Here is a 26109-nt window from a genome sequence, read left to right as displayed (position 1 = left end):
TACAGTGTGTGTGGGGGTGCGTTTGTGTGTGCGTGTGCGTGTGTGTGCGTGTGTGTGTGTGTGTGCGCGTGTGTGCGTGTGTGCGTGTGTGCGTGCGTGCGTGTATGTGCGTGCGTGCGTGCGTGCGTGCGTGCGTTTGTGCGTGCGTGCGCGCGCGCGCGTGCGGATGTGATATTACAAATAATATATGAAGTATGCATTACTCGGTGTGACCTTGGACCAATTAACCTGAAGGGTAAAGGACATAAAAATTGAAGGTTGATATTTTAAGGTTCCACTTTATTATTTTGGTTGGTTGAAAATTGAGGTATTTTTCATCTCGTGGTCACGACTAACCTACTCATTCCCACGACTTATTTATAGCGTTACACGGACTTGGTAGTTTACAGGTCACTTGACTTACTTACACGTCTCTCGACTTACTAAACTATCGTACAATAGTTTAAATGATGCACGCTGAAAACAAGCTGTTTTATTTCGATTAAAGTTTTGTTAATGCTATTGTTTTGGTAAAAGTGGATGAGACTTTAATTAACCATCTTGGTGTATGGGGGGGGGGTAATAATAATCTAACAACGGTTTAACACTAAGGCCGGCAAGAAATCTGTGTTTAGTGTCATGGCTATCTAACGAGCTTGGCGAAAATGGACGAGGAGTAACTATTCGACACGTTGTCATGATAAATCGATACCATGGTTGTTTTACATACAAAATATCAACCAGGGGTGGATAAAATCCAACAATGGTTCATATTTAAGTACAATGTATATATTAATACATACATCAGGGGCGTAGCTTAGCAAAAATCAATATGTAGGCCCCGTTATTCTAGGGGGGTCCGGGTGCATGCCCCCCCCCCTGAAAAAAATTGAAATCCTATATCGCCGCAGCTGTATTTTGGGGCATTTTTTGAAGAAAAAATAAATTTTATAAATTTGCAGTTTTTGTCAAATTGAAAAGTATATTCCATACTTGTTCTAAAGCAGTTCAAATTTTCGACAAAAAATAAATTAACGATTATTGAAAAAATCTCCGTACTGTATTCAGAATATATAAATGACATGAATATATAACCGACCATGTCAATAAAAGTAATCAGACTAAGAAACCGGAACTAGATAGTAATCGTACAAATCAAACACTTTCTGTAGCAAAGGCCGGCTACACTTGCTTCAAATAAAGTTAAGCTTCCTGCACTTCCTTGAAGCGAAAGTTTTTATATCATTATTAATGTCGACGTCCATGTCCTTGTAAATATGCAGCATTGCCAAGTACGATGACATCCTGTCTGTGCTCATGGTCGACCGCAAATAGTTCTTGATTCGCTTCATAGCACTAAACGATCGTTCGCATGATGCTGATGTCGGTGGCATTGTCAACAGTACTCCGAGAATGCCATAAATACACGGGTACAAATCTTTGCTCGTCTGTCGGAGCGTATCTTGGAGCCGAGGCGGTCTACTTTCCGCGATATTCCACCGAACTCTCCACCTCGCAACTTCGTTACCGAAAGCTTCAAACGAATGCTGGAGATCTGGAGCATATGCGTCATATATGGACGGAAGCATTTCATCTTGTAGACCTGGCAATGGGTTTGGCAGAAGATGCTGTGCCGCGAAGCGGTCTTCATTGCTTAAAATGCGGGTCTCCATTTCCTGTATAAAATGGTCAAGGAATACATTGAACAGTGTTATTCTCCAATAGTCGGAAACTGTATCTACATCCGGGTTAGCACGGTGATTTTGCCTACCAGCCCTTCTTGGTCTCGACGGGATTATATCAAATTCCGCGGCAACATTTGTAGCTTTTTCAAAGAGAGCGCCCCACACTTCTGGGTCGTTTCGCTCATTGTTCATTAGCTGAATGACGACCTTAGCCTCACCAATTGCATGCAATAGATCGTTATCTTCTTTTTGCAATAGGTTTGTTAATGCAACCGTGGAACTAAGCACATGTTCAGCCACTATCAATGCTATAATGAATTCAAAGCAAAGTATCCATGACAGATACTGCCCTGCTTTGTTATCTCCGTCGTCATTAAGTGTTTCAAGCGTATGAACTACAACGGGAAATGCGTTCTTGAAAGTCGCTAGGGCATCGGCGCGACTCGACCACCTTGTTTCGCACAAAGTACGCATTTTCGTTCGCTACTCCATTTCCTCTTTAGTGGTGGTATCTCGAGACAACTCGTCCACGAAAGCTGCTAGCCGTTTCGCAGAGTAATCGAACAGAAAACTTAAGTCCTCGAATATTGGAGCTGTGAACCAACGCAAGATTCAGGCAATGCGCTTTGCAGTGTACGTAGTTAGCATGCGGTGATCTTTCACGAACATGAGCCTGAACTCCTCGATATTTCCCCGACATGTTTGATGCCCCATCGTAACACTGCGCTAGAACTTTTAAGACGTCAAGTTCGGCTTCCTGGAGAAATGACATAATATTGGCACAAAGTTCAATTCCTTTGACAGAGGCACACTGAACGAAGCCCCAAAATTCCTCCCTTACTGTACCCTTATTGTCACAAATCTGACACAGAGCGACAACTGTTCTTTAGTTGATTTATCGGTAGCTTCATCGACAATTATTACAAAGTATGGACAGTTCCGACAGTCGCTAAGAATCCTTTCCTTGACTTGTTCAGCGCAAATGTCAATAAGTTCGTTTTGGATTTCAGGGGAAGTGTATTTGGCATTATATTGTGCGCTAGCTATGTGCTCCGACAGAATTTCATCATTTTGTGCAAATGCAGTAAGTATTGCGTAGAAATTACTAGTTTCCTCTGTATGCCATCGTAGAGGTATGTTTTGCTTTGCACAGAGAACTATTATTTCAATTATTCTATGCAAGACATGTCTGTTGTTCTCCACTGTTGTCCTATCGGAGTCCGACAGTTTCTTGTTAATAGACTCACTTTTTCCAAATTGTTTGTCTTGATAACTTTCAGCTTGAGCGGAAGCATTATTATGACAAGTTTCATTTTCATGACGTTTAACCGACGATGACAAATTCTTCCAATCAGTATCTCCAAACAGGCAACAGTTCACATAATATATCGCATCCTTTGACTTAGAATACCTATACCATATTTCAGTGTTTTTTTCAAACTTTTTTGAGATAATTCTAGAAATATGGTTTCGGACGGACGGATGGACGCACAGACACACGAAAGTAAAAACAAAAACACCAACTGGTTTCAAAAGTATTATGAGTGGTAAAAATCAAGCGCTCAAAAAACTTTGATCTGACTTCCTTGGTCGCTTGGAAGTTTCGTTACCACACTACTTTGAACCAGTTATGAAAACCTTCGATTTTTTTTAGATAGTGTTATTCAACACGGACTTATTTTCATATTCGATGGGTTCGCTGCAGATCGACACTTTACCCCTTACCCCCCTAACCCTTCATTTTTATTGCATTTTTGAACTTTTTTTTATTTTTTTTCATTTTTGAGAAAAATGTGTAGGCACGTCCTATATAGGAAGCTACGCCCCTGTACATATACATGCATAACATGGGTTTCTTCTTAATTTATTTACAGATCAGTTTCGATTAATGCCATTTATTGGAAATAATAATTGATAGGTATGACGTATTTTAAACTACATGACGTCAAAATGATGACGTCATTATTTAATGATTATTACAGATTGAATTAATCATGAGTGACGACCTAGCGGTTAAACCATTGAGCTCGAGTTTGTAAAATAGAAATGTTTCACAAATATACTGGGGCTTTGAACAAGTATCTAAATAACCGCCAAGCAGCATTTGTCTTGTTGCTAGGAGAATTATAGTTCTACGACTATGTAGTTTATCTTCTGTATGTCCTGGGTATATTTCCCTTCAATAGCATAAAAATACGTAGCACCTATAACAGTGCAAGTCATAGTTTCTTTAATACATATACAAAAATATAGAGGAATTCGTAACTGAATATTCTGCACACACATTTTTAAGCTTAATTCAAATATTGGTATAAATTCACGTAACCGTTTGATACATTGTGTGGAAAACACGTTAATGCTATTTCAACGGATATATTGATTAATATTGTTATTCAAGTTTGCTTAACCATTTCCGCAATTTTCCCCAACACCAAACACATTTAAGTTCCGCATACTCAGGTAATCATACTCAGAACATACTGTACCGTTTTAAGTTATTAAACGTCCTTGTGATTTTAATATATACTGCAAGTATAGAATTACTTCTCTCTTTGAGTGTCATGGTCAAGTGATATGCATTAACATTTATCTCAATGCTCTAGAGACTATTTGTATTTTTTCAATTAGACATAGACTGATAACCGAAACGTTTCTTTTTATTTTATGCTTTTTCCAAAGGACCTTAAATCTTTCATTTAGATAACGGAACGGGTTAATTTTTTAGGTATTTTAGGCGAAGAAATAAGTTTGTCTTTTTATTGACCCAGTGCGAAATAGTGTTGAGTTTTAATGTATTGTGACCCCATCATCTGAAAGTTAACTATTTACTCCTGCAGCCAATTGTATAAAAGTTGGTTAGATTTAACCGCTGGTTAAAGATGTCCAGCGGTTAACTTTAACCAAGTTGGCCATTTTATCCAAACCGTTTATCCGTTTGTATAAAGGCAGAAAATGCGGCGGCTAAGTTAACCAACTTGGACAACTTAAACCTAACCAAATTTCATGAAAATACCCACAATGCACTGATAAACAATGTTCCGGTCAGTGCGTGTTTACCGCATTTTTCTGTTAACATCATAGACTTGTTTGGCATATACAATGACATTACGAAAAGGTTGTTGAATTTTAATGAAAAAAATACCCATCAAATCCATTACACATCCAATATCCATTAAGTAGCGTAAACATGTACCTATTATTTTAATATACACCAATATATAGGGCTTATGGTGTACCTTTGAAAATGAAAATGACAAATGAAAATCTAATATATCATGGTACAGTAGTACCAATTTTAAAAAAATCGCACTTACCTGTTTCAAGTGCATATTTCCTCTTTATAGTGTTCTGTGCATCGGCAGATTTAATGACAAACTTCAATAACAAGTCAATAAAACCACACTCTAGCAATAATGCATTTATTTTATCATATTTGTTATAAGAATTTTGTTTAAACCAACCATATATCATTTAGACAAAATGTTTTTTATTAAAACCATTTTTACAGTAAATGCAGTCCTGTGTCAATATATAAAAATGTCAATTACTATAATTGTTTATTTTCCAATCCAGCCATTAACTGTAAAATGAATAGTTTATAAAGAAAACTATTAATAGTGAAATTTAAATATAAAATGACTTTTTTGGAGCATTCCTATTAAAAACAATAATCAAACTAAACATTGTTTCAACATGACAAGTGGTATTTATTATTTCTTTTATATTACACTGTTGGTACTACCCATTAGTATGATAATTTGAATTGTAAGAAAAATATCTAAGAAAACAAATCTGATGATTAATTTATAAATTAACAATAAACATTTATTATTTAACCCTGTTCATACAAGATAGGACGTTGACAATTAAGCTCGCTGGGAGCATCAATTTGAAACATTTTCTATTCCTCTCATAAACTTTAAAGTTCCACTTTGTGGTGTTTCCTGGTGTCTGTCAGATGAACTTGATCATCCAGTGGCTACAATCTGAAGAATAGTAAAATGAATGTATATTTTAAATCATAACAATCATGTATGTGCGTTTAGGCATTTGAACACATTTTAAAGGTAGATGAATGATAGTTTTGCCAATGAAGGGAAAGCCCCTTTAAAACACCACGAAAAACTAACCTATATAAGTGACAAGAACTTGAATGTCAAAACATGATTTTAATGCAACGAATGCAATTTTGTCTCTATAATACCCCAATGCTCAATTTTAAACTATTTAATAAGCAATTAAGCAGAAGTATAAAAATCCATGCTTAACATTTGAATGTTCATGTAAAACTCCATTTAAAATGTTCCCATTTCCCTTAAGTGGAATATTCAAGACAATTTGACACCAGGCAGTCAGACAGACAGACAGACAAACAGATATTCAACATCCTACCCATAACATGTGGTAGGGTAGGCATTCTTAATAATTCCTATTAAGTATTGCTCTCACTTAATTATATGATATTTATGTTAATTGTCATTAGTGAAGGTTGAATTATGAAGAAGCCAATTAGCATATATAAATATATATTTTTTTCTTTTATTCAAATGACTGTACTGAGTATACTGCTACATGTGTATATGTTTTGGAATATGTCTTTAATTTCACAATATAGTTTTGTTAACAAACTAACCTGATAATGCTATGTATATCCTCACTGCTCTTGATGCATTAGATCTGGTGTTGGTTCCATTCCCTACTGTAGCAGACATGTGTAGAACTTATCAACACTAGTTCTTTCGACTTTGGCTGGTAAAACCACTCAACTGAAACATAAATTTATTATAAACAATATGAGATAAATAATTTATCTATATTTTTATCTATGACATTTTATTTGAATGATACAGTAAGGTCTCAAATCACAAGTATGCTTACAATTACTCATTTAAGTCACGCACGCACGCACGCACGCACGCACGCACGCACACACGCACGCACGCACACACGCACACACCCGCCACTTCTTTATGTGTTTACAACAATATAATTACATACTATTGAACAGTAGCAATTATCCTCCTGGGTGCCTCTGTCAGGGTGTATTAAGAGAAAGTTGTAGAAATAGACTTTAGAATGGGTAAGATTTCTTGAAAATGACGTCATTGCTGTCAACTTTTCTCAATGTTTACACGCGGTTTATTTTGATTGTAAAAATGTGCAAATGAAACAAAATATGTTTAAAGCGAGGGTTTATCTATACACAGTAAGGGCGAGACCTGCAAGCAACTGTTGGTCTCAACCCAGAGTCGTGACTTGTTTAAGATTATGGAATAATATGCACACAATAACAAGGTAAACATCGTTCTCAAAATGCAGCTTGTTGTCACTGTTTTTGTTTCAAGGTTCCGTGGATAAGTTTCATGCATAAATTGGGTCACAAATAAGAAATAGATCTTTTCTTACCTCTAAATTCATGACTATCATGGATATCGATGTTATAACATTTGTTTTCTATTTAGGCAGAGTCCATGTGTCTGTAAAATCGTCGAAATAAGTTGGGAATCGAGCTTTTTTGTGTCTGGTCAGTCATCTTTGTTTTGGATAAGTCAGTTAACCATACTCCTAGAGGTCGGCTAAATTTTGTCCAAAAGTTAGCCGAATCACGCGCTGGTTAGGATAACTTAATTCTTATACAATCGGTTTTCGGATAACTTGACCAAACCAGGGAGATAACCAAAAGATAACCACTTTGAAGATATCACCTTTAGCACTGTGACGTAACGCCACAGACCCTCAACAGTTCAACTCAACTCAATTCAACTTTGAACACAAAAATACTGTTTACTGTTCCATGTTTGTATTCAATGTCTCAAAAAACTCACTATGTCCATCTGAGTCCATCTCAAATTCGCGATTCGCTAGTAAACAAAATGAATGAGTTTATACACTTTGAATATAGGCAAATCGTGACGTTTAAACTACGCAAGCCTACACTCACTTGTAATTTACACGACAGCTTATTCATAACTGTGCGTTTGTACACCACGTTCGGTTAAGTGGACAAGAACATACCAATCAAGTATACCCCTCATAAATAATAAGTGTTGATTATGAAACAAATGATACACTCTTTATTCATGTATGACAAAAATATATTCAATAGACAAGAGCTGTCACAGTATGTGACGAATGCCCCCGATTGTGACATTGACCTATGAACAAGGTCAGTACATGAAAAGTTGATCTTGCCTTTACATGTCAAATACATATGGCAAGTTATTTAAATTGCCTCTAAACATAAAAAATACCACCCATAGTTGACAACCGACACTGTTATGTCCTTATATATGCAGCATTCAATTGTGAATAAACACCCAAGTGTGACCTTGACCTTTGAGATAGGGACACGGGTCTATCATGCGACACGTCGTCTTGGTATGTGGAACATATGTGGCAAGTTATTTTAAAATCTGTCCATACAAGGGAAAGTTACAGCCCGGACACGACAACTTATACTCTATGTCCTTATATGCAGCACTCTGTTGTGAATAAACACCTAAGTGTGACCTTGACCTTAGAGGTAGGGACACGTGTCGTTCACGCGACACGTTGTCTTGGTATGTGGAACACATGTGGCAAGTTATTTTAAAATCTGTCCATACAAGAGAAAGTTACAGCCCGGACACGACAACTTATACTCTATGTCCTTATATGCAGCACTCTGTTGTGAATAAACACTAAGTGTGACCTTGACCTTTGAGGTAGGGACACGGGTCTTGCACGCGACACGTCGTCTTGGTATGTGGAACACATGTGGCAAGTTATTTTAAAATATGTCCATACATGGGAAAGTTACAGCCCGGGCACGAGTTATTGAGCCGGACACACGGACGGACGGAAGGACGGACGGAAGGACGGACGGACGGACGGTGCGATTTTAATATGCCCACCTTCGGGGGCATAAAAACTAAAAGTTACAATAACGTTCTCGTTACGTTACAACACACTTTAATCTTATTTTGTTTTTAGATTGAAACTTAAGGCACTAACGCGTGAATATAGTTGACAATCTTATTATAATTTTGTTTAAAAGACTATTATACTCTTTTATTGTTATCTCGAAATTAAAAAAAAACACTATCGCTTAGTGAATTAGAGTGGTACTAAATACGCTTTGCCTGTTTTATTTCAGAGTGATACAATATGAGGCATAACAGGGATGTAACATGTCGAAAATGTCTGAAAATCAGCGTTCTGGGCTTAATGCATGGTGTAACACGATAAGTTGATGAAACATACAATACGAGAGCAAAAAGGACGTTTCAAGTTTCATCACAATGAAAAGCGAATATTTTAAGGATCAGCGTCACACATTTTAGCTTTGTTACATTACCAATAGGACCTTGGGATTTGAAAAGAATGTACCTATAGTGTGCCCTAATTGTGACATTGTATAATAAACAATGCAATCAGTAAACAAGTGTCTATGACAAAGATATATCTTTTTTATCAGCAAGCCTTATATGAAACCAAAGCTAAACAATAAAAAGAAACAAATACTTTTAATAGCATTTTACCACGTATTCTAAGCAAGAAACTGATCGTTTAATACATGTTAATGAAATGCAATGTAATAGGTTTGTTCGTTAAGAACCATTCGCGACTTTCTGGACAGAAACATACGGTGTATATTTGCTATGTATATTCCTTAGAAGAAAGTATAAATGAATGCAAGTGTATGAGCACATATGCTAAGAGTATCCGTATATAAATCAATTCTGGCTCTCAGACCCGTCTAAACTATGTCGTTATTTTGTTTCCCTAACCCTTTTACATGTACATATCTCTCTTGTCATTTTATTATCTATCGTTTATCTATTGGTCGCATAACAACATTTTATCTCTCCGTCAAATTTATTTCCAACCTTATTGTGATTTTATTTTACCTCATCCAGCTGTTCCATTGCTTCTAGTATCTCTGGATCTCCCTGGAACTCTGGGTCGTTTAGCAACGCAAGCATGCTGTCTATACACTCAGTGGTGGCCTGGTCTGTAAGGGCACTTGAACATAAGTCTGGTATATTCCGGATGTTGTTCACGTACTTTCGAGCCTGAAATTTATTTTATCTTTGAAAAAATACAAATTCCATCCCTATGATTACTCTCCATCGAGCATGAATTCGTTTGAACAAAATAAAATTTGTCATTTGCATTTGATTTGATAACGAGGTGAACAATGATAATAGCCAGTTTCAACGCAGTTAATGTTTTATTGTCTTTCGGACCTGATGAAGAAAGCATATTATTACCTCGTCAGATAGTGTTTCCAAGGTGGGTGTGTATTTCCCGCAGTTATATATAAAGGCTGCCAGCCCGTTGAAGTCAATTTCATCAAATGAAGATTTATCATCATACCCAGCTGGCTGCATGAATAACTTGGCGACAGCAAAGGGAGAGTCTCCCCATGTGTCAGTCGAAGCGTTTCCCCATGAAGGTTTTTTTCTTTTGTGTATGACTTTGATTTCATTTCGAAGTTTTTCATGAAATCGACAAGGTATTTGTTGCCGGTCAGATAAACGACCATGGTCTAATGAACAAGTCTGCTCATTCGATGCCTTCTGGACAATATCATAGTGCAGATTGCTAGACTTTGACTCGACAAAAGGCAAGACAGCTCTCCTCGTAATGAAGACGGCAAACCATTGTTTTAACCAGTTTTGGGACTCTTGGCCGAAGAACGTCCTATATGCCGCCAGCTTTTAATAGCCGCATGCAGATATAAAAAATAGAAGTTGTTATGAACAGTTGATAGTCTTTAATAATTTATTAATATTTCACCATTAAAAGATACTTTGTTTGAATTTGTTCTATTTTTTCCATATTAATTCAAAGGATGGCTAGAAGCTGTTCGATTCACTCATAGACATACAGCTTCTAGCCATCCTTTATATAAATCGATTCTGTCTTGCAGACCATCTAATACGAATATTTCTTAAGTATATTTATCGCTATTTCACCCGTCTAAACATATTTTTCATTCGACGCCTTTTAATAAATTTACGTCCTCTCTGTCGCCAAATTATCTTTTTGAAAATAAGTATCGGCCTGTCTACCTTCTTCTCCTGTCGCTTATGTGTTTATATGTCAATCTTAATAAATATCGCGTGAGCCTTTTCATCCGAAAATAATATCTAACTAGTTCACAGCCCGTCCGTTTAATCAATATTCTTTCTGTCGATTTATTTTCTATCTTATTATCTTATTTCTGCATGTCATATATTATCGTTTATTTTTGTTATTTTATCCATCTGTCTATTTTAGAATGTCTCTATCTTTTCTATCCGTTTGTCTGTCTTGTTTCTCTCTGTCGTTGATTTCTTCATCTGTCTTATATTATTTCTGTCACTATTTTTCTGATTTCTTAACATACATGTGAAACTATCTTGCCTGCTTGTTTATCATAATTTCTTATATTACTATGTCGTTACTTTGTCTCCCTTTCCACTTTACATGTACATATTTCTCTTGTCATTTTACTCGCGTTTCTATCGTTCATCTATTAGTCGCTAATTTGTCAGCAAATCAACATTTTATCTCTCTGACAAATTTATATTCCACCTTATTGTGATTTTATTTTACCTCATCCAGCTGTTTGCTTGCTTCTTGTATCTCTGGATCTCCCTGGAACTCTGGGTCGTTTAGCAACGCAAGCATGCTATCTATACACTCAGTGGTGGCCTGGTCTGTAAGGGCACTTGAACACGCGTCTGGCATATGTCGAATCTTGTTCACGTACATCCGAGCCTGAAATTTATTTTATCTTTGAAAAAAAATACAAATTCCAATCTGATGGTTTCTCCATCGAGCATGAATTCGTTTGAACAAAATAAAATTTGTCATTTGCATTTGATTTGATAACGAGGTGAACAATGATAATAGCCAGTTTCAACGCAGTTAATGTTTTATTGTCTTTCGGACCTGATGAAGAAAGCATATTATTACCTCGTCAAATAGTGTTTCCAAGGTGGGTGTGTATTTCCCGCAGTTATATATAAAGGCTGCCAGCCCGTTGAAGTCAATTTCATCAAATGAAGATTTATCATCATACCCAGCTGGCTGCATGAATAACTTGGCGACAGCAAAGGGAGAGTCTCCCCATGTGTCAGTCGAAGCGTTTCCCCATGAAGGTTTTTTTCTTTTGTGTATGACTTTGATTTCATTTCGAAGTTTTTCATGAAATCGACAAGGTATTTGTTGCCGGTCAGATAAACGACCATGGTCTAATGAACAAGTCTGCTCATTCGATGCCTTCTGGACAATATCATAGTGCAGATTGCTAGACTTTGACTCGACAAAAGGCAAGACAGCTCTTCTCGTAATGAAGACGGCCCTCCACTGTTTTAACCAGTTTTGGGACTCTGGACTGACGAACGTCCTATATGCCGCCATCTTTTAATAGCCGGATGCATATATAAAAAATAGAAGTTGTTATTAGTAATGAGGAAGTATCTACGGATAAATTTTAGTTATGAAAAAAAGAAGCCACTCTTATTCAACTTTACTTAAAATTTGTCGTCAATAACCGTTTTGATGCGTGTAAAACTTCCAAAACGTCATATAAAACGAATAAGCCTAATGTTTAAAACAAGAAATTAAAAAAAGTTATTCTCTGTGTTTTTGTATTGACTGATCGCCGGTCATACGAGTTCTTTATTTTAGAAATTTACTTTCTGTGAAAACGATTTATATACACGCTGTGGTAGTAAATAAGCATGTGAGAATTTACGGGCATATTGTGAATAATAGTTTAAATTAGCATTTGATAACAAATATAAGTGCCTTTACACGATATTAATTGACTATTTTAAATTTAAGTGATATAAAATGGAAGCACAAAGCTTAATTCACACGATTTAAAACAAACATTAATGAATAAAAGTAGGCCGAAAAGGATCAGGCCGAAATGATATCTCGGCCGAATCGACCCGACACCAATAATTTTATCAGTGATAATGCAAGGTACCAGTCTAAATAATTTACGGATGCCGTAGACGACCGAGTAAATACGATCTAGAAAGTTGATTAAACCGTCATAGCTAGGCTATGTCCGTGTTTATTCGAAATGTTAACAATTTTTATATTGCCATTATCATAATTATATACTACATGTATATGCATGTCTACGTTCACCACTCTAACATAACAGCGACATGCTAAGATCACTAAAATAGGCAGACATTAGGCGAGTAGGAACCTTATATCGATCTTATGTGTATGGAACATTTTCCACAATTCTTCTTAATTGTCACTTATTTTAATCACTTATTAGAAGGTTTAAACTCATGTTTACCTTCATTCGAATTATGATAAAAATATAGATTCAGATTTAAACCTATTTTTTCGCGTCTGTGATGTCTTACATCAAATTTCGTCTTGTTATAGCTCTAATTTTCCATTGAGAACTTTCAAAGGACTTTGACAATATTAAGATTAAGGTAGATATATTATCAGATCAACTAATCTACTCCTGCTTATCAGACAAAGACGGTCCCATTCGCTCAACAATATCCTTAAAATGCTGATATAAGAACAATTGTTGCTTTTGAGGTATGTTGAGGATTAGTCTACGGTAAACTTTCGCGATTTATCTAACAGGATTTCCAAACAGGGAATAGCAAACAAAGACAAAGTTTGTTCCTGTAGTTTTCTTACAAAGCAACTGTGTCAGTTTCTTCTCCTTTCAAATTTGACTTTAAATCTTCATGTAAGCAACAATAACTTAATTTAAGTTCGACACGTAAATTTTTGTTTATTGTGGAAGAATAAGAAGAATGTAAAGAAGAAAAAGGTAAAGAAAAAGAAGGTAAAGAAGAAGAAGGTAAAGAAGAAGAAGAAGAAGAAGAAGAAGAAGAAGAAGAAGAAGAAGAAGAAGAAGAAGGGAAAAAAAGAAGAAAACGAAGAAGAAGAAGAAAAAGAAGAAAACGAAGATGATGATGATGATGATGATGATGATGATGATGATGATGATGATGATGATGATGATGATGATGATGATGATGATGATAATGATGATGATGAGAAAGAAGAAGAAGAATGAAAACTATATTTATCATGATGAGACTCGATAAAGTCTGTGTCTATAAAGACGATTCCGAAAATAGAAACAAAGCACCTAAGTGATATAAATATTGCCATTTAGACTGTGTCTATTATGATAATATCAACACTTAACTGAGTTGTATAACAGCCAACATCCAGTAACAGACTGATAGCTAAATTACCACGGCTCGTCCAATTCGGTATTAAAGGCGCATATAAGTTGTTCTTATGATGCAATCAAATATCAAATATGTCTGACATTTTTGATAAACATATCAATGTGATAAGCTATAACATGAATTAAATTTCATCAAAATATATGCCCAAAAATCATAATATTGTAATGTGGTAGCATTAAATACTGATCTCGTTGACTATTGACCCCAGGGTTATTTTACAGATGCCAGATATATTTTGAACGTTGAAACTGACCCAAACCGGTAATTAATGACGTGAAAAGGTGATCCTTGTTGAAAACTTTAATCCTATAGCCATACTTCATTGGCATTATTCTTTATATTTGTTGACTATTTATACCACGCAAATCCGATTAGATATACCAATCTTATATCAAATTAAGACCAATATTGAATACTACCTCAACTGTTATTGTGTATGCTTTCAATGTTGATTTCTAACCCAAATAGTTGTAAACAAGTTTTAAATTTATGAACATACATGGTACGTTACCAATTTTAGATAATTAACACTTTCGGGACAGTAAGTAATAACTCTTTAGTGTAACGTATGCCGCAAGCTGAAAATGATATGTTGCTGCTAAGTCAAGGGCCATAACTCCGCTGATACTAGCGTGAGATATAGAACACGTTCAGTGCTACATAAGTTTGACGACTGTAGGTGGCGTTTTCGAATCTACCAAAGCATAGTAGAAGCACTGTTTTGTTTTGCTGAATCTTAAAGCTGCACGCTCACAGATAAACCATTTTTAAAACTTTTTTTTATTTTTTGTCTTTTAAAGAGCAAATTTTTGCGTTAATGTCTGCAAACCAATTATATAAGATTGCTGACAAAAAAGATCAGATCGTAGATTTTCATATTTCCGTTCGAAAATTAATGTTTTATGGCTTAAACCGTTACTAACGGTTTATTTCATATTTAAAAGATTCTTTTGTTTGAATTTGTTCTATTCTTCCATATTAATTCAAAGGTAGGTTTGAAGCTGATCAAGTCTCTCATAGACGTACCGGTATCAAACCAAATATAAAAACGTATAGCAGTTTAAACGTATAGAAGTTTTGCATGAAGATATAACTGGTATTTATATGAATCTAATAATGCAAACGATGCCGAGGTATAGCAAGACCATTCATTGATTTTGTAAAATTGTTGTTGAAATGAGACGCGTAAAATCCGGGCAAATTCATTCTAGTCAGATTATACTTTTTGGGGATAATTATATGGAAGGATAGCCCGACTGGGAATCAACATGTTTAGCCTTAGAGGGGAGGTTTTGACGACATGAGCGCCTCAAAGCCTTGTTGTGATTATCTTGATGAAATGCTTACGGATAACCGTAGAGCATACAAAGAGACACACAATAGTACAACTGAACTACAGAATAAATTTCGTATATAGCATTCGTACATATACTTGAAATATGAAAGAACCCCAGTCCTGATGTAATTAACTGAAATACATACTTAGTTTATGGAAAAAAACGTACAACCATGACCCATTTGCACTAATATTATTCATTGAGTATACTTGAAATTTATATTTTTTTACAGAATTGTGAGATTTGCTGAGTAAGCATTGTCTATGTCCTGGACTTTTTAAATTTGAATAATGTAAGTAAGTAAAGTTTATTAAACAAATAAATAATATCGAAATGCTTTGTGGGTTTACAATCACCCACATATATATATTCAACCATGGTTTAACAATTTGATGCAGTCTAATATGAAACATACTGGTAGATCAGAACAACCTTAGCCATAAATGTGAAAGTAACACTTGGGTGACCAACCTTCTCGGCAAAATTCCGGGCCCCAATATTACGAAAATACTTAAGTCAAATCTCAAACTCAATCTCAACTCATTTTACCATATAACATCAAAATTTATTTGAAATAAATATATGTTTTACACATTTTTAAACTGCATTCTATCATTGAATATGTTGCTTGAAACCTTTGGTCTAGATTCCAATTGAAAAATATTCTACAGCCAAAAATGTAATTGAGTACAATTCATTGCCTTTTAACAATTATTTAAGTATATTTTTTGCTCTAGAATATTTTTTCTTTGAAATATTGTCAAACTATTTCAACAACACATTCTATGATAAAATATGTTTTCAAAAAGTATAAAAACATACAAAATTTTGGACAATACTATGCTTTTATGTGGTCAAATGAGTTGAGACTGAGAGTGAGATTTGACTTAAGTACTTTCGTGATATTGGTGCCGGGGCTTTAATGTTCCGATTTAACTTGTCTCCTTGAAAATCTAAGCACAACCCACACACTACTGAATGGTCTTTGAGAGGTAACTATATAGGGTAGGTAAACAGTGGATGTGGATAAAACATTTTAGATTTCATTGTATACGATATCAACATCCAGAAAGTCCTTGTTTTGCTGACCGTTTCAAGGCGGTATCCCCTTAATTTGTTTATTAATACATGTATGGTCTGTCTGTGTTGTTTCGTATAGTGTGTGTCTCTCGTGTAAGTGACTGTTGTGCTTAAAACAGGACTTTAGTAGTAAACATTGCACAATTACTAGTATTGGTATATTCTAGCAGTATGTCAAAGTATTTTCATGGACGGAGTGGGTTTCGTTGAATTATTTTCGTAATCATTCAAATAGATAAAATGCCGTGATATATTAAAACATGAATAAGTAACTGATTAGTTAAAAAAACAATTCATGAACCGAAAAACATGCCATTGTAATCGAAATATAATTACGAAAAAATATACCACCATGTTTAATGCATCAGCTTTAATGTCAAGTTAAAAATGAACGTTACATATTGAATATATCATGACGGTTATATATATCTTGTTAGGTAAGCTTAAAAAAATAATTACTTTCAGTAAGGTTCTTTTACTAATTTACTGACACATTTTTAATAATTGACGTTTTAGAACAAGAGGACAAAATGCAATGTCAACGGTTCCTAATGAAGGCAATAGTTGCTAAGGCAGAAAGTGGTTGATCAGGAAGTAATTTGTTGCTAAGATAATCATTAGTTGCATGGGAAGTAATTGGTTGCTAAGGAATACATTGGTTGTCATATATGAATGAAGTTACTGAGGAAATCAATCGGTGTTATGAAAGTCATTGGTGGCTAAAGAAGTCATTGGCTGCTAAGTGAGTAAGTGATTGCAACGGAGGTCATAGGTTGCTAAGGTTGTAAGTGGCTGCTAAGGAAGTAAGTCTTTGCACAGGAAATAATGGTCGCTTAGGTAGTCAGTGGTCGCTAAGGAAGTAATTAGTTGCTAACGTAGACATTCATTGTTAAAGAAAAGGTAAGTTGCTAATATAAGCATTAGTTGCTAAGGAATTTATCGATTGCTTATGAAGTCATTGGCTGTTAATAAAGTATTTTGTTGCTAAGGAAGTCATTGGTTGATAAGGTCGTCATTGGTTGCTACAGATGTTACTACTTTGGTTACTAAAACTATAGGTAGTTCCTAAGATAATCATCGTATGCTTAGGATGTCATTGTTTGCTAAGGACATTGATATTTGCTATGAAATTAAGGGGCTGCTTATTAAGACATTGGTTTCTAAGGCAGTCACTGGTTGTTAAGGAAGTGAAAGGTTGTTGTTGATGTATGTAGTTGCTATGAAAGTATGTTGTTGCTGGGGAAGTCATTGGTTGCTAAGAAATTCATCGACCGGAATTAATTCGACAAAGAAATAGTATTCTAATAAGGAGGTTGTTAGTTGCTAAAATAGCATTTAGTACCTAAGGAAGTAATTGTATGCTTACGTAGACAGTGTTGCTATAGAAGAAGGAAGCAGCTAAGTTAATCATTGGTTGCTACGGAAAGCATCGATTGCTCAATTTTCCACAAGTTTTGAACAATCTTACTATATAACTTATACATGAGGCTGCATACCAAATATCATTTTTCTGGGCATTGCGGTTTCAGAGACGAAGATTTTAAAACCGTTTTACTAATTAAGTAGTATAGAAAACTTGTTATCATTGGGGCCAAGCCAGTTTTGACCCAACAAAATTTTAACACACTTGGAAAGGGGAGATTTACATGAGGCTGCACACCAAACATGGGATTTGTGGCTGCAGAGAAATGGTATTGCTTTATAAATAAATTAACACCGGGGGCGCGGCCACTTTTGACCCGTGGGACATAATTTGAACAATTTTAGTACTACGTGAGGCTGCACCCTTAATATCAAGGGTAAGGACCTTATTGTCTATGACATGAAGATTTAAAATAACATACATATTGACGAAATAACACTAACACCGGAAGGAATGCTACAGAAATTCAAACTTTTGTTAAATATTGTTAATACATATTTAAACAAAATCTTCATCATCTCTTAAGGTAGGTACATGTTATTAGCTTTTTCCATTCAAAGGAATCATTTTAGAAAATTTGACGTTATCAAGACCAAAATTTGAAGTGTCACTGCAAAATGTATTTGTTCCATTATATTGTATAAAACCTTTTTTCACTGACATAAATAGAGTTTTGGTAAGTTATAATCACATGTTATGACAATGAACAAGTTCCAGAAATTCAGAGTTTTTTTTTACTGTTCCACATTTTTTTATAATAATAATGCGTTATCTTTTAATTTCAATAATAACATATGATATTGTTAGTCGGTTTCCATACACAACAATGTATATAAGACAAAGCTAAAATATATTAGCCCAAATAAAAATATCAATTGAATTGCTAAAACTAAAAAAAACACGTAAAATTGCTTAATTCTCCTGTTTTCTAATGTTAACTGTTATTTGCATCAGAACTGAATTTTAGGATAAGATTGTCAGGATTAAGTACATAATGTACATCACACCAGAAACACTCTACTGACTGCCCGTAATGGGATATCTATTTTTGACTCAAGTCATTCAACGCCCTGAAAGTCAGTAAGTCCTCATGTGCTATTGAACGCCATGAAGCATCGTCTGCGAAACTTCAAAGTATGCCTCTTGGGTCAATCGTGGAGGTCACTTGTTTAACATTGACTTATGAAAACAATCCCTGTTAAAGCTACAGTATTTAAATGTGAAACAGGTGTATGGTTTGCAAATCAGGGTATTTCCTTGGATGACATTTACCGTAATCTATTTAAAAAAATATTTTTTGTAAGCTACAAAAATGCAGTTTAGACCATTGGTACAATTATGCAAAGACGTTTTCCTTGGATGACATTTGCACTTCTTTGAACAAATATTTGAAGTTCAAGTTACGAGGTTCGGATCATATGTCAGTGTCGCAAACTAACATCAATAGTATCCGTAGATAATCACAAACAATGGTATTTTAACCTTCTTCTTTATAGGTCGTTTATATGAGGAATTCGTGCATGTGAACGCAAACACAACAAGGGAATTACCCTCAAGCGCAAATTAACCCACGTCTTGAGGTAGGGTAAATTTATCACAGAAGGTGTTTCATGTAATTTATACATTTCATTTGCTCCCGGAGGTATATTGGATTTGACAGGGTGTTACAATAAATAATTGACAAATAAAACAAAAGAAATGAGGGCAATTCTTACAAACACAACAATAATGCCTTCAGGTCTTTTTCTTAAATTTCTAGGCAGACTGTTTCTACACAGGACTATAATGTTTGGAGAACCACTTTATGTCTCATTTAGTAATTTGATTCAAATTTAGTTTTGGTCTTTCGTCTAACTCATTCAAACTTTCAAATACATTTTATTAAAGCTATCGCACTCTTCTTTTAATCTGATACTTTGAGTTAACAACTTGAAACACATCATTGATGCGTTTTTTTCTTATAATGAAACAAATATAGTTGAAGAAATGCATTTATATGGTTTCTAGCAATAGTTGACGAAATTGAAAAGAAGTGCCGTGCATTTATTCTTACCAAACAACTGTTAATTAAAAATACGGACATATTGTTCTGTGGCCCTGGCCTCAGATTCTTCAATGCCTAGTTATTAACGATAAAATAACATCGTTCTGGCAGAAATGGAAAACACAACATTAGGAAAATATGTTTTACAACTTGACTTTCGAATGCGCTACCAGTATCAGGCAACTAAAAGAATAGTTGATAAAGCTGAATACGGAAAATACATCCGAAGAAAATCGTTAAAAATATCACTGAAACAGGGACAGGAATAACAGATTAATGTAATTCAAAACACGACTCTTACGAAGTTAGATCTATCGCAGCTGCAATTGAGCATAACGAGAAATCATCCAAAAAATAATCTAGAATAACGCGGAAAAACAAACTATCGATTCGTTTAAAACAGATTCAGATAACGTTAGGTTTTAGACGGATGCAATTTTGGAAGAGAAAACTCTACTCTATTAAAAAATAAATTCATATCGGAAGGCATTTATAGAAGATAATTGTTTATTTCAGTGTAATATATTTCACCGAGTGAACACCATAAAAATATGTATAACGAATTTAATATTCTATTACCAAACAGGTCTTAAAAAAGTTTAAAGGTGTTTCTATAAGTCCAATGCGTGCCTCAAACCCAACGAGGGGGGAAATGGAAATTGTCTCTTGAAGACATAATAGGTCCCCAGCAGCCTTTCTAATCCCTATGGTGGTTTCAGTCAAAACAGATAATTTTCAAATAATCAACAGAGAGATTTTCAAAAGTGAAGCCAGAGCTCATTCAACCACATTATTTTTTTGGATGATTTTTCGTTATGCTTAAAATTCAACCACAATCAACTGATATCTGCCATACGGTCATTACAGACTGATTGTTCTCAAGTCCACTAATAATATGCGCATTTCTTATCAAGCCTACTCAGCGTCAAAAGCGCCACTTATTTGCAACAATTAACCCAATTCGGAGCCAAACAAACACATGCGCAACTCTATAATAAGCAGGGCTTCTAAAAACCGACAATTTACCGGTCCAGACCAATTATGACCACGCTGGACAGATTTCAGTAACAGAAAATGGTTGAAAAATTAGTTAAATATACTTTATTGTAAAACATAAACCTGGTTTGTCATTCACACACCCTCCGAATAGCCCGTTATCAGTAACAAGATTACCATCAAACAAGCTACTTTATTTCGCTACGATAATACTCGATATATTCCAATTGACAGACGCTTGTAATTGACCCAAACACATAGAAAATCACAGGAGACACATGAAAGTTTCACGTGGTTTGAACGGAGAAGTATAGTGAAACACATGCTCCAGATGTTTTGGGGAATTAGAGCTCGCCCATGGACATGAACCTTCTAATTTTTGGATATATTGGAACTTTAAGCGTTCGTGTTAATGTCTTCGAAGGTAAAAAACTTTTGAAAAAAAGCTTATAAAAGAAACCGTAAACAAAATATGATATCGCCATTGTCCGATTCAATCCGCAAGGAGATCATGGACATTGATCAGTTGAAAAAGAAAAGCAAACAAAAAAACTCGGATAACAGTTCAGTATTTAATAATAGCATTTCTAACCTAACATACTGTGTTAGCCCATACAAAATGGCCTTCACCCCCCCCCCCTTCTTCGGCGTGCCACATTCTGCGTTTAGCCCCCCTCCCTCGGGCTCCCCTTTCAGCTTTACCGCCTCGTTCAAGGTAATTAAAGACATAACATCAAAAATGAAAGCCATTGACCGTTTTGAAAGGTCGCCGACCTGGAAGTAAGGGTCATGGACATCGACCACCGCATCATGTACACGGAAACGTCTTCACAGTTCATCGCCGCAAAATTTGAAAAAAGTGTAATAGAACTTAAACAACGTTGCTCCTTACTCGAAAAAGTGTATATCCTTACAAACTCGGGAAGAGAAAACTGAAGAAAATGTTAAGACATTGCACGGCATCCTTTGAGCCGTCCACCCTTCAACGACTTAGAGATCAAGAACATTGGGATCGGGGCACAGCTAGCGAAGGACGTTCGCGACGCCCGCAAGCCATTGTATATCGCCATGAGTTGAGCAAATGACACCAGAAAAGAGGTATAGTTCTTTGGATATAGTTGTCAACGGGAACCTATACACACACCCAGCCAGTGGAGACCAGTAGGGACGTCAGGCGGAGTGTATAATTAATATAGCATCTTGGAACATTCATGGACTTAGACGCAAAATAGTAGATGAAGATGTTTTAAACTTGATACAAAATAATGGCATTAATTTTCTAAGTGAAACCTGGATTCCTTCTAATAACAATCTTATCTTGGACATAAAATTGAGATCCTATTTAAGGACGAATACCTCAACACGCTCTGGACGATGTAGTGGTTTCATTTCTTTATATTATAAAACTGTTTTAAAGGATTATATTACAATTGTTATCAAGAGCGACAATAGAATTATTTGGGTAAACATAGACCATATTATATTCTCACATAACAATGATGTTTAAATATGCCGTGCATATCAGCCTCAAAATAGTAAAAACTCTTTTATTTCTTATTATTTAAATGATTTTATTTAAAACGATAGAATCACATATTGTTAAGTACGACATCCTTCGCTTTACTATTTGGGGCGAAATTTGCTTAATTTATCAGGCTACGGGTTTCGTTATAGCTAGAGGCAGATTGGGCAACGATGAAAATGTGGGCTTTCACTTTTTGCTTATTCTTAAACATGAAACGTTCAATTTCATAGATAGTTTTACTATACACGAATTTAACGAATTTTCTGATCATGCCTGTATTTCGTTCTCATTATGTATAAATACAGGCAAGAATGCCAGTGATAATATCAATGAAATGCACCCCAAAAATGATTCTAAAATTTTCTTTGACAATGCAAAGGTCCCGTTATTTCAAGGCGTTATTTCAAGGTCAACTCAGTAATTAGAGAGACGTATTACTACAATTATCCGCATCGCTGGGCACGGAATCAATTGATACTGTAATACAATAATTTATAAATATTTTGATTACTACAGTTGATTCTATATTTGGATTTGGCAAGACCGTGGGAAATTTTAAAAACAAACAAATAAGAAGTGGTTCAATAAGGACTGCTATGAAGACAAAAAAAAGATTTCAAACGCAAGCGAAAAAAATATCACAAGGATAAAACAGAAGTTAATAGAAATATAATATAACTGCAAATAAAGATTCTGTTAAATACCGTAAAGAAGAAGGAATCGGGATAAATAACCTAGCATCTACAAATCCTAGACAGTATTCGAAATCATTAAGGGAAAACTCTCGTAAAAAGACGTCCGTGCTGATTATTAACAGTAGATGATTTATATAATCATTCCAAGGATTTGTCCGGGCACACCGTATCAAATCAAGATGGGTCTAACATTACAATCGTAAACGATGGGCGATAGTTTACTTGACACATACACAAGTGTAACAGAAATAAGAAAGGCTGTATTGTGTCATAATTACAAAATATGTTCAGGCTATGACCTGCTTTCAGCGGAAGTAAATGCTCAATATATATTATATTACCTTTCCTAAAAACATTATATTATCGCATATTCCTTTACATGTACCATGATTACCTTAAGTCTTGGGAAACAGACAGTATCACACCAGTTGTTAAGAAAGGTTATATAAACGACGCTAACATTAAAGGCATCACTTTAATATACATCATGGCCAACTTTACTAAAACAATATCCTTTAAAGATAAACAAATCGGTCCGTTGAGAATGAAAAGTTCACATCAATTTGGTTTACAGAAACGGACATCTATATCTGACTGTATCGTTTATTTTACAATCGATTATCTCAAAAGTTCTAAGCGACAAAAGAAAACATTTTTTGACCACATTTACCACATATCTATGGCACAAGTTTTTAAATGAAAAATGAATGGCCGCTTTGTCAATGCTCAAAGCGATGTAAAACTGTGTTAAGTCGTGTGTTAGATATCAATCGTCGTTATCTTCTGCTATCTGTTTGAAACCTCTCTTGGGGTAAAACAGGGTGATCCTAGCTCGCCTCTTTTAGCGATATTCTTTATAAATAACCGTTTAAATAATGTTAATTCTAATCTGCCGGGGGTGTAATTCTAGATGATATGTTTATGTTAAACGTCCTTGACAATTACTGCGATAGGTGGGGATAAAAATAAATGTATCAAATAATAAAGCCATGATCTTTGAAAATGGAAGGGCAACACATATAAACATATTTATGGTCACCCAATACTTTAAATACTTCGGAAAAAATGTTTAAAAATGGCAACTCTAAGATCTCAAAAACTTATTGCTCAACATGTAGCTTTTTCAATGAATAAATTATATCAAGCATTTAAAAATACTAAACGTCCCGTTTATCAGAAAATTAAACTGTTTGATGTGTCAGTGGGCTCAGTTCTTAATTTCTGCTTGGAAACCTAAGTATGAATCAAGCCACAGACATAGAAATGATCAAAGGCATGTGAAAGTATTTCAGGAGATAAATGTTTAGTCCATTATAGTTATAAAGGAATACGAACAGACGATTATAAATAAAACATATAAAAATAAAAACTGGGCCACTCAAGTCAAAAATATTTTAAATGAACATGGTTTTCTGATATTTGGCGAACTGAGAGTATTGATAGATTAGACCTTTGGGGTAATTAAGAAGTGAATTCTAGATACATGTTGCCAAATCTGGTACGCAGATGTCAATCAATAACTTAGATTAAAAACATATGCCTTATTTAAACATGCATTTATTATAGAAAAATACTTAGAAACTATGCATAAAAGTAACTTTCGATATGCTATTGCACGATTTAGAAATTATGTCCTTAGAATCGAGACGGGCAGGTATACAGACACATCCATTAATGAAAAATAATGTGCATCATGCAATATGAATCAGGTATAATATATAGTTCATTTTCGTCTCATTTGCTCAAATATCGGGCATTAAGACGAATTCTTAAAGCCTTATTTTGCCACGGCCAACGTAGAATTAATTTGAATCCAATTTAAGTTGTAACAAAAAGAATACCACATATATATTAGCAAAATAAATCTACTTTGTTAACCAGCTAAGGGAAGTTTAAATAATTAGGCACGTATTGCCTTTAATACCTGAGTTTCTGCTATTTTATGTAATTATGCGAACAAACTAAAGTTAAACGTCTGATTTTATAGCCACACTCTAACTAAAGGATGTTATATCATTCATGTTAAATTGCTCCAGAAAATTGTATTTCTGTACTTTCTACAATCACTTTATTGTATGTTTATATGCTATGCACATTGTTTAATGTTTTACGCAATCAACTTATCGCATCGTATTGTATCGTATCTTACATATTAAGTAAACACAATAATTGCTTTCATTTGTCCATAGAAGAACTGTTGAAATCACATAGAAAACTGCTATGTCGCCGATCATTACATAATGATTTTGTGAAACATTTTGCCCCCCCCCCCCCTGAGCGCAATGTTTGCAGGCATTGTAAAATTATCACACAGACAAGCTTTTTGCATTCAATGTCACTGTTACCTTTGACTCGATGACCCCTAAAATGAAAAGGGGTCATCTACAGGTCAGGCCCAGGTCAGGCCCAACCCCCAAAACAAGTTTGGGGGTCATGGCTGCAGGCATTGTCGAGTTATCACTCGAACAACATTTTCAAGGTCACTGTGACTTTGAACTTTGATACGGGGTCATCTTCTGGTCAGGCCAAGCCTCAATGTCGTCAAGTTTGATGGTCATATGTACAGGCTTTGTTGATACATCACTGGGAGAAAGTTTGTTAACTTTTTCGTGTTTAAGGACACTGTGACCAAGACCTTTGACCCGATGACACCCAAAATCAATAGGGGTCATCTACTGGTCAGGCCCAACCTTTATGTCCAGTTTGATGTCCATATGTCCAGAAATTGTTGTGTTTGCGTTCAAGGTCACAGTGACCTTGACCTTTGACCCGATGACCCCTAAAATCAAAAGGGGTCTTTTACAGGTCAGAACAAACCCCCCGAAACAAGTTTAAGACCATTGGGAGCAGTCATTGTCGAGTTATTACTCGAACAACATTTTCGCATTCAAGGTCACTATGACATTGACCTTTTACTCTATGACTTCTAAAATCAATAGTGGTCATCTACTGGTCAGGCCCAGCCTCCATGTCATGTTTGATGATCAAAGGTTCAGGCTTTCTTGTTGAGATATCACTGGGAGAATCTTTGTTAACTTTTTCGTGTTAAAGGTCATTGTGACTGTGACCTTGACCTTATACCCGATGACCCTAAAATTAAAATAAATAAGGGTCATGTACTGGA

At 35.2% G+C, this 26109-nt stretch overlaps 1 protein-coding gene across 5 annotated transcripts in view; it reads right to left on the bottom strand.

The window, feature by feature from the left end:
* Positions 1-26109, bottom strand: part of LOC128202750 (uncharacterized) — a 55960-nt gene that overhangs the window by 24902 nt on the left and 4949 nt on the right. For all 5 annotated transcript variants that reach the window (XM_052903859.1, XM_052903862.1, XM_052903863.1 and 2 more), the window contains exons 2-5: positions 11610-12056; positions 11247-11411; positions 9917-10363; positions 9554-9718 (exon numbers count right to left, since the gene is read on the bottom strand). In XM_052903859.1, coding sequence (XP_052759819.1) covers positions 9554-9718; positions 9917-10363; positions 11247-11411; positions 11610-12056 — 1224 coding nt within the window. The remainder of the gene's footprint in view (positions 1-9553; positions 9719-9916; positions 10364-11246; positions 11412-11609; positions 12057-26109) is intronic.

The sequence above is a fragment of the Mya arenaria genome, chromosome 9 (genome assembly GCF_026914265.1).
Source record: "Mya arenaria isolate MELC-2E11 chromosome 9, ASM2691426v1".
NCBI classification, from domain to species: domain Eukaryota; kingdom Metazoa; phylum Mollusca; class Bivalvia; order Myida; family Myidae; genus Mya; species Mya arenaria.
The sequence above is the reverse complement of the archived record's forward strand: the minus strand, read 5'-3'. Positions and strand labels throughout refer to the sequence as shown.